The following is a 13930-nucleotide window of genomic DNA, read 5'->3' as shown; positions in this document are numbered from 1 at the left end:
TTTGCAGCAGCGTATGTGGCGTGATGGTAACGTTGCTGCAAATCTGTAAACTGCTCGGATAGACATTTTGCGTCATGGTACGCGTTTGCAACATAATGCACTTATCTCATTTTATATATGTCATCTAAACGTAAAGCTGGCTGAACCCGAGATATAAACAAAGGCAAAGGTTTGCCTTCTGCTGTTTCCGTCGCTAGGGGTAAGTTAATCACTAAAATTAGTCCTCTGTCTGATTTTATGACTTGCAAATGTAATAGTCAATGCACTATTATGCCTGGTGTAGCTGTCTTGTGTTAGCCATCGTTAGTTAGCTATACATGCTAGCAGTGGTTCTCTGGTATATAGACGTGGAATACTGTACATATTGCTAGTCATTTTGGTCTGCGTTGGTCCTAAATATCTAAATCTAAACTTGTTTATCGTAATTTGGCATGGTTTTGTTTTTTAGTTGGAATGGCAGCATCCTCGTCTTCATCTTCTGCTGGTGGGGTTAGTGGGAGCTCCGTGACGGGCTCTGGGTTCAGCGCTTCAGAACTTATACCCCCGCGAAAGGTGCTTTACACATACCCCAAGGGGGCAGGGGAGATGATGGAAGGTGAGCTTTGACACTGTGGAATGTGGGTTCATTGCGTTGCAAAAGAACACATTATGGAATATTATACATTTAATTTACAATATTAATAGGTAAATATTCTCGACTAGTTTTCGTTTAAGTGTTATGATCAATCGTTGTGGGATTGGCAACGTAACTCGTCGTTGATTAGAACTATTTCAGTTCTGAAAACGCTGACCTGTACTTCAACCGTGATCCTTCACTGCTCCAGTTTACACACAAAAAAAAGTTCTGGAATAAACGTTTTGCTCAATAAAAACTCAATTTACGTGGTAAGTCAAGGTCACTACCTCTCTTTGGTAATTGATTTAGGTGAGTTTAATCAATATAGCCAGCATTTTGGGGTGGACACCCAGCTGGGTCGACCAGTGAGAGGTTTAAAAGAGACATGACACCATAAATAATTGAGTATTTCGTGGAGCAAAATAATTTTTTACATAAGAAAAATCAACCTTCAACTGGACACACATTTAGAAGGAGCATATTTGATAAGGGACTATCGCTCTTTGAAGGACATTCTTCTGCTGTACTGTAAACATCCTTCATTGGGAACAATTCACATATCAAACATAGATTGATAATATCGAAAATCAATAATAAATGCCTCTCCATCAAAATGCAGCATCCATTTCAAATGAACGTGCTTGTGATCTACCAAAATGCAATGGAACTATTGGTGTGATGGATGCATCCTTTTGCATCCATTCTGGGATTTTTGCCACTGGGTAAACAAAAAAGTGGTACTGTTGAGCTAAAAGGGGTCCCTGAAAATATTATTCTGTGTCAAGTATTAGCCAGTGTGCCCCAAGTCATCCAAATCACTCGCTTTCTAACATGGAATTTCATGGATAAATGATGGTTATCCTACATTATGCACAACAATAACACACACACACACAGAAGCTTCATCTGCCTTGAATTGTTCAATCATCCCGCAACAACCCGTCCCAAATCATGGTTTGTTCCTCCTTTGAGGTTTTGTGAGCTTCTACCAGTGAGCATGCTCTGTGAATAAAATCACCCCATAAAATCATAGCCCCAGTTCCCTTTGGCTAGTGAGACAAAATTGGGTCTCTAGTAGGTAACTGATTACTTTTTTTGTGTCATATTTGGGCCTCCACACGGCAGAACATGTGTCGTAACCACCAGCAGGAAGCAGTCGATGCTCATACCACCAGCAGGTCACCCCAAAACACCAACCACCAATTTGTCACGTTACACAACAGGATCTTTTGGGGTTATTATGCCCAATGGGTCCACCTGGCTCTATGCCCCCTGCTCATGTGCGGCCCCAATTGCACTCTATTTCCCATATTGTACACTATTTTGGTTCAGATCCCCGTAGGCCCTGGTCCAAAGAAGTGCACTAGGGCGCTACTGGGCTCCTTGCCCTACTTTGTTACCTCAGTCTCTACGTAAAATTTGCTAATTGATGTGCTCAGTTTGGGTCATTGTGCTGGAAAGCACTGGGTGTTCCCAGTTTCAAAGACAAAACAATTGCATTACTAGGTGGGACAGCCGTAAAGCCGCCTATCCTGGCTGGCTGCTGGCCGCAGTGTGGTGGACAGTCTATGGAATAGGCTTCCATTTCTGATTCATATATTGTGTACTATTTGTGTTGGGAGTCATTCGGGATGCATGTTCTGTTCTGTTTATATTTTTTTGTATTTCTTTTTGTAGTCTCTCTTGCTTTTGTTTACTGTAAGCCTGTTTCCAAAAAAAGGTGGGACGCTGCGTAAAATGTAAGGAAAAACAATGCGTGGATGTGCAGATCGTTTAAACCCTATTTTCAATCGAAAAGACAACATATCAAATGCTGAAACTGAGAAATATTATTGTTTTTGGAAAAATAAAAAGCCAGTGAATTTGATGCCAGCAACACATTTCAAAAGATTTGGGCCAGGGCAACAAAAAACTGGAAAAGTTGTGTAATGCTAAAAAAAAAATGGTGGAACAATTAGGTTAATTAGTATAATGTTATATAAGAGACACAGTACAGCCTCATAGATTGTTTAGAAATGTGGTGTTGGCACATGCATGCTTAATATTTCCTGAAAATTTACCAGTTGTTATTGTAAGGAACACTTTTTTTAATCTGTTTTCCAGATGGCTCAGACAGATTTTTGTGCGAGTCTGTGTTCAGCTACCAGGTGGCATCAACGCTGAAACAGGTAAAGCATGGTAAGTCTTTCACGTCTGTCTTTTGATTAAACAGTTCTTTTATTTTTAATTATTTTATAGAAAATGGCTATATCTGCCTCCTGTATGGACTCTTATTTTCTGCATAATGCACTGCTTTTTTTTTTACTAGAAATGGAAAAACCTGATCTAAAAGCATCTTTCACTGATTATTCTCAGATCAACAAGTATCTAGAATGGAGAAACTGGCCAGTTTGGTTGAAGAGTTGGAAGCAGATGAGTGGCGTTACAAACCAATTGAACAACTTTTGGGGTTTACTCCATCTTGAAGTGTCTTCACATTGGCCACTGACTGCAGATCACTAGGGGCAACATGCTAACCACAGAAGAATATTTTCTTTCCAATCCATTGTACGTTTTGTCTCTGTCTGATCATAACAATTCAAATGGTAATGTCCTCAAATTAATTATCGTATTGTTTTTTTACTTTTATTATTATTACTGTAAACTGTTTTTTATTCTCACAGAAAATGATGCCAATTTATGGCATTCTCTGTTACTTTAGATATTGTGGTGGACTAAACTAGCCTGGGTTCTACTCTGTTTGCGCTGTCATGCAGTGAAGTGGAGCCAGAGCACAAACAGATGGGACCAGGCAAAACTAAACCCCTTTATCTTAGTAATTAGTGACCATGTCCTAGAGGAATTAAGTATTAATGTTTTACCATTGTTTTTATAATGAATAATGTAGTGGAATGAGTAAACTGGCACACGCCAAAAATGTTGAAGGTAGATACCAAAAAATGGTACACTGTTTCAACTCAGAGTGATTTATAAAGTAAAAATGTTTCTGCATCAATGTCTTGAGTGTTGTCACTTTATAAATGCCTTGGCATTGAAACACAGCGTGCAGTTTACTTTCTTTGTATCTACACATAATTAATAATATAAAATGGCACCGTCTGCCATGTATAAGTCTATGTATTAAAATGAAAGCATGTCGTACCTTATGGCTGATTGGCTATTTAAATAAACGTGGAAATAATCAAGTGTGTTTTGTGATGGATTATTTGGTATCGTTCATCGTGAAAAGCTTCCTATTACTCAGGCTCACAACGCAGGGGTCAAGAGTCAAGTCGGCTGCTGTTGACATACAACTACATCTGGATGTTTTGATTTATTAAGAATGATACATTTAGACACCCTTGGAAAACACTCAAAGCACAACACTTCTTCACAGGCAAAGTTCATCTCTGGATTCTAAATCCAATTTATTTACCTCATGACAGCCAGCTTGACTTTCGTTGATACTTCTTTGTTCCTCATGCTGTGAGACACCAGCAACAGCCTAAATGCAAAGCCTAAAATCAACATTAGACAACTCTTGTGCACTAACGATGAAAACAGACACAACTGTCTAATAAAAAACAGCTGCAACAATTGTTCAAATACACCCTAACATGGGAGGACTGTACAACATTTGCACTAATTCCCCAAAATTGTCAGTCCAAATGCTTTTGGGCGTGGGGGTCCTGTAACATTTGGTCCACGGTTAAAATTACATTCCCATGGAGATTTTCTGTTGAGTTGGATATCTCATCCAAGACTAAGCTTAATCTGTGATGGGGAAACCATGGGTTGTAGTTCATTATATTAATACCTTCCAGTATTTTTGGGGCTGGCCTAAAACAGTATGTACAGAAATACCCTAAAATAAAAGGCCACTGAGAGGCTAGGTAACCTAATGGCAGCTGTAGCGACAGTCTATGGTTGTTGTTCCACATAACTGTACTAGTACCGTAACACTGTCCTAAATCAACAACAGTAGCCCCTCCCCCGCCTCCAGAGTTAGAGTTGTTGGAGTGTTGATGTACTCGCAGCTGCTATCGACTCTCCGATGTACTTTCACGTACACACGTACACACACGTACACGCACGTACACCCATGCAGAGCGTAGCATCAGAGTGGCAGTTCCAGGGGACAGTGGTTAAAAACAAAGAGCTTCTGTTAGTTAAATCACTCACATTCTTGGGTCATTGCTTGTCTATACTACAGGGGCAGTGCAATTTATCTTGGACCTCGCCAGACTTGTAAATGTAATATAACTATATTTGCACTATATTCCATTACTGATATGTAGACTAGTTAGTAGATATTTCAAAACCCTCCCAGACATATATTTTATGTTTGGCCCACAAGATTATTTTTCCAGTCATTCTGTGCCTGCATATGCTTAGGTTTTCATTTCACTTGGGTCCTCCTTGCCTGGTCGAGTACAGTTCAGGGACAAACATGTTTATGAGGAGACTGTTCAAAAGAACTTAACCTCACAGAATATTCATATATGAATATTTAAATATGAATGTGTATATATAATATAATACAAGATATGGTTTTCTGTAATGTACATTTGAATAAAGACTAGTTAGTTAATTACTTAATCACATTTAAATTTGTAATGGTCTTCCACAATGCTACCCACTGAATGTGTGTCTGGTAGAGATCAAGTCTTTTTGGCCCTACTTTTTCTGTGTTTTTAATATTTTTAATTTGGCCATGTACTGTAATTCAAGGCTGCACCAGCAAATTTTTTTTTTCAAGTTGAAATTGGTGTGGAAGTGGTTTGGTTTAATGTACAGAATGTACTGTACTGGTTTGAGGCGATTGTCTTGTTTTTTCTATTCTGATCCATATAAGGGCAGTGCTGACCACAGAGGGAGAGCCTTCGCTGGGTCCTAGTGTTGGCCAAGTTCATGCTCTTGAAACTTGTTTTTTTTAACTGAGCTCCTGTGTCTTCACTTGAACGTTTTAGCCCCTTGTAATTTGTTAGCAATTTTAGTTTACAAAATGAAATCAACGTTTAAAGTGGGATTTTTTAAATAATAGGGTGATTAAATGATTTCGAATAATTGACTTGTCATAATGAAACAGTACAAAGACTATATTGTGGTTTTCCAATCAATAACTTTGGTAACCTTTTTTATTTTATTTTATCAGAAGAAATATTTTATCAGAAGAAACCCATTGAGTCTATGGTTTAATTTGCAAGGTTTCCTTGAAGGCCACAATACAAAACACACAGCAAAACTTTCACCATCACATGCTCCCCATCAGATGGAGATGCAAAGTGTTAAGTTAGTTAATGACGGCACATTGTGTGCCCTTCCACACGTGCTGGTGTTTTCTTCCAGTTCCACCTCCTTCAATAGTACAGTCCGTCCCCTTCTTTCTCACATGTTGTTATTATACGCGGTATATATGATACCTGGCTGACGTCCAAAAACTTTTTTCAATGGCAGACCACAAAAGTAGGTTTGAGAATGTATGTTCTCCAACCAGTAGTAATGTTTTACGTGAAACAAGCAATTCTTACCACTCAATGGTGTTGTTCTCCCAACTTTGAGACAATAAAACTTCACTGAACTTTGCTTAAGCAATAGTGTTACTAATCAGTAGGCCTATTATGTGTGTGCGTGTGTTGGCGTCAGTGAGTGAGAGAGAGTGAGAGGGAGAGAGAGAACTCATGCTATGCAACTCCTCTCCAAAGTATGCAAAGTTTATTCCTGAACTGTCCAAATGCAAAAACATTTTTTTTTTCTTCATATTTTCAGGACATTAAGTTCAGAACTATGAAAAAAAATGCCCTAACATCTCATTTAGCATTCTTACCATTAATCGCAAATACTATTTTTTTTTAAACCTAGATTCAGAACAAGATGTTCTCAACAATGAAAAGGATGTCCTAACATCTCATTAACATACTGCAAACAAACGGATCAGGAAAGAGTCATGAGTCAAACGTATAGTCATCATATGGTCTGTTTATGATGAAGTCAATACAGTCATAACATTTAAGGTATTACAGAAAGTGCAGTAATTCATCAGACAAATGGTTTGTTGGGAAATTATCAATATATCAGTATCAAGGAACACCCTTCCTTGTGATAAAAAATTGTAATAGAGAATATTGTACACTGGATGATGCAATGTTACAATATTCAGATTTCTTTGCAACAGTTTGCTTAAAGTAACATACACATTTCCTCTGACTCGTAGGCTATTGTAACCTTGCTAAACACAAAAGGCACACTTTAACACACATTGTTCTTAGTGAAGTAACGTATTTGTTAGTTATACACGTTAGTTATACATTGCTAGTTTTACACGTTTTTGCTTTTTGTTGAACTTGCAGGCCCATTCTTGACCTTTTTCATAACATTTTTGAATATTTGTGTCAAGCAGATATACTGCAGCACTGGGGAATAGGACTCACATTGATGACAGCTGTCTGTGTACTGAACTTGGTGTGGTGAGTTTCCGGACGCACCTGAAGCGTGTGGGTTCCACACAGGGAAACGTTTCGCAAGTTTAAGTTCAGGTTGTTTCTCCAAGATATCATTGGCTGACTTCATCATCATCACTCACTAACCACCTGCCCGCTCAAGCCATGATCTGATCTTGCATGTCCATCACTGGGATGCATTCAACGACGCGGCCTCGCAATGTGCTGACTTGTTTTTGTTCAGCTTTTTTGCGCTTGAAATGCTTTTAGATTCTTTGTATTAAAAAAAATCAATGGAAGTTCACTCAATTATTATTATATGATTCTGTAATAGGGATCACAATAAATATTAAATATTAATAAAAACGTAAAGCAGCTCGAGGTAACCCAAAAAGTGTGTTCGTCCTGCTTCTCTTTTGTTTGGCTTCGGTTGAAAGCTATTGTCTGTGCTTTGGATGGTGAGTAGAGAATGGATGACAAAACATTTTTTCCCCTACTATTATAACAAGTTAAATCGTATCTGTGCACCACGATATAATACTACTTTGCAAGTTATTGTGGCTATCACAGCCTAAAAGGCTGTCTAGTGGACAATTGTATTATACTTGGTGCAAGTGTCATGCGCTTGGATCCAGATACATTGTTCGAAATACATGACGTAATGTTGCGCTTTCTGCTTTGTCAACCCTTTGTGCTGAATAATATCGTAAAATGAACAAGTGCATGTAGTTCTGACATGTCCGGGATATGTCCGGGCTAGTACTGCGGGCAACAAAGACGGCCTGGTGTTTTTCCGAGCAGAAATACATTTTAGGGTTCCAACCCCCCTACTCTCTTTCCTTTCTTTTTTCTCTTCCATCTGTGTGCAGAAGCATGTTACCAGGCAAGATACCACGTCCAGTACGTGCCCCTAAGTCTGGTTGGCTGAATAGTAAGATGTGGGCGTGCTCTCAGAAACAGACTGCGTCGGAGCTATTTAAGCAGAGTTGTTGTTGCAGAAATCCTGCAGAGCTCGACAGCTGAGAAACGGGTGGACGTAGAGAGACAGTGGGGTGGTTTGACTGGGAAGCCTTTGTCCTCGAAAGCACAGCACTTATTTTTTTTATCAACTCACCCAAAGTGGAATACAAGTGAAAGAACATCTCCACTTTAACTGCAGTACATGTCTTTGTAAGTACCATTATCTAACTGTCACTATATTTTCTCGGGCGTGAACTTGGATACATTTTAATAAGAAGTAGCTAGCTAACGCTAATACGCTAGCTGTGTTATATACTCAATTTAGTTCTGAATTAAAATTTGGATGTAGCTATGTCAGTCACGCAGTAACTATTTATAGTAATAAATCGTCAATATCCAAAAATTATAACTTAGCGATTTTTTTTTTATTGCATTTGCCAAATCAGTGTACTTATCTTTGCCATTGTTGTTTCTCTCAGCAGAGCGAGATCTATGAAACCACACTTCAGAAGTTGAAGTAACGTTAAACACTTACTGACGTTACCAAATGAAAACCATGCCTGCACTTCCTACCACCATGGTCCCTGATTTCGACTGCTCCGGTTCCAGCTCCTCTCTATTGGACGCCGCCTCCAGACGCTCTTCATGGGGCAAACTAGTGCAGAAGTTAAACGACTTCAGTGGGTCCTACAACAGCAGTTGTCACAGCGTAGATACAGACTCCGACCATGGCAGCAGGACTGACCTGTCAGAAACAGGTAAATATTTCACAAATGTACACCCTTTCTATCTGAATATTGTTTCTTAGCTTGACCAGCGTAGCCAAGATTGATGCCAGTACTCAGTTTGACCAAATCTCCCACCCCTCCCCCAGGGTTTGATTTCAGCTTGGATATGCCCTCACATGTTGACGACACCTTGTTCTACGATGATCTCCAAACCATGGAGGAGACCCTACTGAAAGAAGTTGTCGAACTCATTGCCTGTAGCTTGAGGGAAGCTAAGAACAGTGCTCTGCGATGCACCAAACTCCTCATCCCAGAGAAGCTTCTAGAGCACATTGGTAAAGAGCTCCTCCACCTGGCCGCCAGTGAGCCCTGTGGCCTGAGGGGGGCTGTCATAGACCTCTGTGTGGAACAGGGGGAGACTTGTCAAAGCATGGAACAGATCGCGGTGGACCCCTACCTCGTTCCCACCTTCCAGCTCACACTGGTGCTGAGGCTTGACTCCGGAGGACTGTGGCCCAAAATCCAAGGGCTGTTCACCACAAAGTCTCAATCTCTATCCAGTCCCGTGAAGAGGCCGGCAATCAGATTAAGCACGGGCTTCCGAGTGATCAAGAAGAAGCTGTACAGCTCCGAGGATTTGCTTATTGAAGAGTGCTGAAGAAAACCAAAGACTTCCTTAAATGTTTCTAATAAACCTTGTCACTTGTGTCCTACCTACAACACTCATCACAGGGCCTTAGTTATCAGCATTTGTGATGCAAGTCTGGTCTGATTTCACGGACCGCTCTGTTAGAGAAAATGGTGGTTACATTGTCATGTGCATTTCCATTATTTGCAGATAGGTGCCCTCTGTTTTAAGGCACAGTTGACTGTGTGGAAAAACAGTAAACCCTTTTGTCATTAGCGCATACAGCACAGACTGAAAATGAAGTTTCTTGCACTTACAAATTATGGGTGGTCTTACCAATTTACTGCAATTGTAACATTTTGTTTTTACCTCAGTTTCTATTGAAACCAGACTATGGCAGCTAGCTATACTGTAATGTCTGTGGCCTTTTCCGAAGTTATTTTGGCCATCCTTTTTATTGTACTCCATGGTAAGTGGACTGCACCAACATATTTGGTCAGAGACCAACCTTGCTTACCAGTTCTGGCTCCAACTGTAGTATCCAATTTGTGACCCACAGGTCAAAATTACTTGAGCCCCATGCATACTGATCTGTGCATATAATTTATTTGATATTCAAATATTCACATTGCACTGTTTTGTACTTTTCATTTAAAGAACTTGACAATAAACTAAAAAATGTTTTCCAACTCTGTCAGTATTTACTCAGCATATCACAATTGTTCAGTCAATCTAACAAGTTAACCCACAGTGGCGCAGACCATTTTTTTCATGAGGTGTATATCATCTAATAGAAATGGCTGAAGTGTGGAGCAGCAGACATCTAGACAACGGGATAATTTGCTAGGCAATCCAGGTGTTTTTCTTGTATTCACCATTCATTTCAGACCCTTTGTCTGGGTGCCCCAACTATGCCACTTCACTGTCAGTGCCCTCTAATGATATTTCAAGAGAACTTCAGGTATTTATAATGAAGACACCAAACCAGCCTATGCAAGGACACTTGACATTATGGATGGTTTTGAAAGGGGAAGTAACGTAAGCCTGACTCCCGATATCTGAGCTCTTTTCGGCAAAAACTCTTGACAGGGTACAATAAGGATGGTTACCACAAGCAACCCCATTCAGCTCCTTTTGGTTTCACCAATCTGTTAATATCATGTAATTAGACAACTTACCACTTAACTGAAATAAAATAATTGGGTTCTCTGAAAACAGCCTTGAGCGACAAGTATTTATGCAGTATATTTGCCAGGACCGGTATATAAAAGGCGATTCTGATTATAGTGGGTGCCAACAATCCCCAGGGAGATGTTTAATTGATGTCAGAGAAAATGACTTCCAGTTTCCAAGTAATTTGCTTGGGGTTTTAAATATGAAAGTTCCGTCACGTAGACACTGGCATTGTCTTCCAGAGCGAAAGCGTCCCTGAAAACGTGATCAACAGCACATCTGATCTGGTAGGGAACACTGGCACGATCTGATGTGTTACAGAATGTGCACATCGTCACGTCTTGGCTGCCTAGTCAGTGATTTAGAAGCCAATTTTTAGATGAGTAATGCCCTCAATGGTCTGGGCCCACACCCAAATCCCAGTTCACACACCCCCTCCTCCACTCAAACACACACAAGGCAGGAAGGATGACAGAGATGGGGCAACGCAATATGTTTATTTTCCTGTTTGAGTAAAAACATAATATGGACATTGTGAAATTGTGAGTAAGATCTACTTCATTAGATAGCCACTGTGTTCTAATGGAAAAAAAACATTTTATATTATAGAATTTCAACAATAAATAAATTACTACTTTTTTAGTCACCGGTTCACTCATTTTAAATACATCTGGCTTCAAAATCATAACTGCTCAGTACAAGCCTTGATAGGGGTCTATGTATACATTACTGACTCTTATAGGAGAATAAATAACAATCCCTGCATAGTAAAAAAAAAAAAAAAAGTAATATCAAGAAACCAACTGCCATCAGCTTCACAAGGTCTTCAATATCAACGTTTTTACCATGTTGAAATATGTGAATTATCTCAGTAGTATCAACTGCTAAACAAGAACATCTATATTAGGACTACACATCACTCACTTATTCTCAAGTATTTCCTGATTTAAAATACGGCCTTACAGCATCTGAAGTGCATTCCAAATCACACCCTATTTTCTACATGGTGCACTACTCCAGACCAGAGCCCCACGGGCCGTGGTTAAAGTAGTGGACCAGGAAATGGGGTGCCATTTGGAATGCGACTGTGGTTAAAGGTTGACTCAGCGTAATGACGTCTTCACACGCTGCGGTGAGCGAGACGCAAGGCCTTACCTCTCACACAGACGCACAGAGAACAGCTGCTCATGTGCACAGGTTTCACATTGTCACAGCAGCGTGGCAATGGGGCCAAAACAGCGAACAGGTCTAGCGCCCCGCGTCAATCTCCGCAGCTCTTGTGTAAATCGCCTGTTGGCTCCGTCATATTGCTGAATTTACCTTTAAAATCACGGTTTTCCTGACAGTGCATTTCTAAACAGTCGTCTCGCAACAGAGCGCAGTCACCTCGTGATGCACAATCCCCGACAAAGGGATTCACTATTCCGCATCAACAGCAAAGATTTTAGGCAATTCCCCTCCAACTCTCCTTAGGCCTAATGATGTCTCAAACTCCAGGAGGAGATCGAGTACACCTGGGTCTGTTGTGCAGTGGAGCTCAGTTGCAGTCCTGAATGTTGAGAAGCGTATATATTTACAGCCGATAAAATTGTTTTTGCTGAGTCTGACCGTTACCTGAAACAAATAACATAAACAATGGCAGTTAGGATTCAAACCACAGTTTAAAGACTGAATCATTAGAATGAAGTCAAGAGTGTTAACATAAGAAAGGCCAGCTCAGATAACAGGTTTGACAGAAACAATTTCAGATGGCCTTTTATTAATAATTTCGCACAAAATTTGGCAACATTATGAATTCTGTTTTCTATTGTTCATGGGATTCTGAAGAGTTTATCAGGCCAATCTGATCACAACAAGCTCATACTAAACATTTTTATTTTCAACAAATTGGCAAAAACAACTAAAAAGTGTTTGTCATTATGGTGTATTGTGTTAATTTATGTTGGGGGAAATGTTTAAGGGGTCTGAATACTTTTCGAAGGCAGTGTATGCGTGTCAGTATCTGATTGGTAGCAACTGGGACGGCTGCATTAATCTGTGACACTTTGTCAGGTGATATGAAATAGCCATCACCCGTGTGTCTGTCTGAGCCATCACCCGTGTGTCTGTCTGAGCCATCACCCGTGTGTCTGTCTGAGCCATCACCCGTGTGTCTGTCTGAGCCATCACCCGTGTGTCTGTCTGAGCCATCACCCGTGTGTCTGTCTGAGCCATCACCCGTGTGTCTGTCTGAGCCATCACCCGTGTGTCTGTCTGAGCCATCACCCGTGTGTCTGTCTGAGCCATCATCGGTCTATTGCAGGAGTCAGGAGCTAACACTGCCATACCAGACTCCGGCAATGCAGTAGATCAACATTTCAAACCCTGATATAAATCTTGGGCCTCTGGTTGTCACTAGTAATTGGGCGTAGAGGGGTCAAAGATACATTTAAAGAATATGTGAACATTGTGTCCTATACTTTAGTGGAAAACCTTTGCCCTGGGCTCTGGCCAAAAGCACTATATAGAAACGAGGGTGATATATAGGAAATGTTATTATTGTGTACCTTACCTATGAATGTAGCAATCAATCAGCACCTTCTTCTTTATTTAACCACCCAACGAAACAGAGATGTCAGATAACCTGGAGCAGCTAGGCGTTCCCATCTTCTGCGCCCTTTGGTACAAGTCATTGTCCCCAAAATACCGAGCTCGATACAGCAGGCCTTCCTCTGGAAAACAGCAAAAATTCATTCAAGTCATGCTGACAGTGTGAGCATTTACAACATTCAGCTGAGGGCCAATAAATGACAGAGGCTAAGTTCCAATTCTCTATCCCTTTCCGTAAGTTTGGACACTTGTATACACCCTCTCATGGAATGAAATGCCAAGGACTGGTGTTAGCACTGGCTGGAGGGAGCTTCCACCACGTTTAGACCAATGCAGAAGGGTGCAGTATCAGAACACAGCCTAATAAAAATAGAATGGCTCTCTTGATGGAGGCAGGCTGCAGAGAGATCAGAACACTGGGTAAGGAGAGCTAGAGCTATTTGCAGATATATCACGGTCTAGCACCTGGGATATAAACACTACATACTGGAAACGTGTATGAAATTGCCAAAGCGTGAAGACACATCCTGTAGGTATGATCAGAACACAACCAATGTCTAAACAATATAATCTGACGTTCCTCAGCATTACATACATTTGGAATTGACTAATAATAATAATAATAAATCATGAATATTGATAATACTGATTATGGAGCAATTATTAGATTAGCCTTCATTCACTATACACAAAACAAAGGTCAAGGTAGTACATTTTCTACTTCATATTTTCTTTTAAGGGGTTGTCTGTATCATCAAAGTATGATACTGACAACCACAGGGTTGTGGGGTCAATTCCCACACAGTAAAGCGCTCTG

The 13930-nt window shown here is 40.3% G+C and overlaps 3 protein-coding genes across 4 annotated transcripts in view; 2 read left to right on the top strand and 1 right to left on the bottom strand.

The window, feature by feature from the left end:
* The first annotated feature begins 76 nt into the window (after nucleotides 1-76).
* anapc16 (anaphase promoting complex subunit 16) lies at nucleotides 77-3801 on the top strand. Its single transcript, XM_010868460.5, has 4 exons — nucleotides 77-199; nucleotides 449-595; nucleotides 2720-2794; nucleotides 2972-3801. The coding sequence occupies exons 2-4, from the start codon at nucleotides 454-456 to the stop codon at nucleotides 3079-3081; spliced, it is 327 nt and encodes a 108-aa protein (XP_010866762.1). The 5' UTR covers nucleotides 77-199; nucleotides 449-453; the 3' UTR covers nucleotides 3082-3801.
* Nucleotides 3802-8029: 4228 nt separating this feature from the next.
* Nucleotides 8030-10040, top strand: ddit4 (DNA-damage-inducible transcript 4). Of its 2 annotated transcripts, none has more exons than XM_013134073.4 (3): nucleotides 8030-8205; nucleotides 8478-8753; nucleotides 8870-10040. In XM_013134073.4, the coding sequence occupies exons 2-3, from the start codon at nucleotides 8543-8545 to the stop codon at nucleotides 9379-9381; spliced, it is 723 nt and encodes a 240-aa protein (XP_012989527.2). In that variant the 5' UTR covers nucleotides 8030-8205; nucleotides 8478-8542; the 3' UTR covers nucleotides 9382-10040.
* A 962-nt stretch (nucleotides 10041-11002) lies between these two features.
* The window catches only part of dnajb12b (DnaJ heat shock protein family (Hsp40) member B12b), an 8379-nt gene continuing 5451 nt past the window's right edge, over nucleotides 11003-13930 (bottom strand). Inside the window, exons 8-9 of the mRNA XM_010868494.5 lie at nucleotides 13076-13235; nucleotides 11003-12138 (exon numbers count right to left, since the gene is read on the bottom strand). Of these exons, the coding sequence (XP_010866796.1) occupies nucleotides 13114-13235 (122 nt within the window). The 3' untranslated portion in view covers nucleotides 11003-12138; nucleotides 13076-13113. The remainder of the gene's footprint in view (nucleotides 12139-13075; nucleotides 13236-13930) is intronic.

Source organism: Esox lucius, chromosome 6 (assembly GCF_011004845.1).
Source record: "Esox lucius isolate fEsoLuc1 chromosome 6, fEsoLuc1.pri, whole genome shotgun sequence".
Classification (NCBI taxonomy): Eukaryota; Metazoa; Chordata; class Actinopteri; order Esociformes; family Esocidae; genus Esox; species Esox lucius.
Note: the sequence above shows the minus strand (reverse complement) of the source record. Positions and strands in the feature narration are given on the sequence as shown.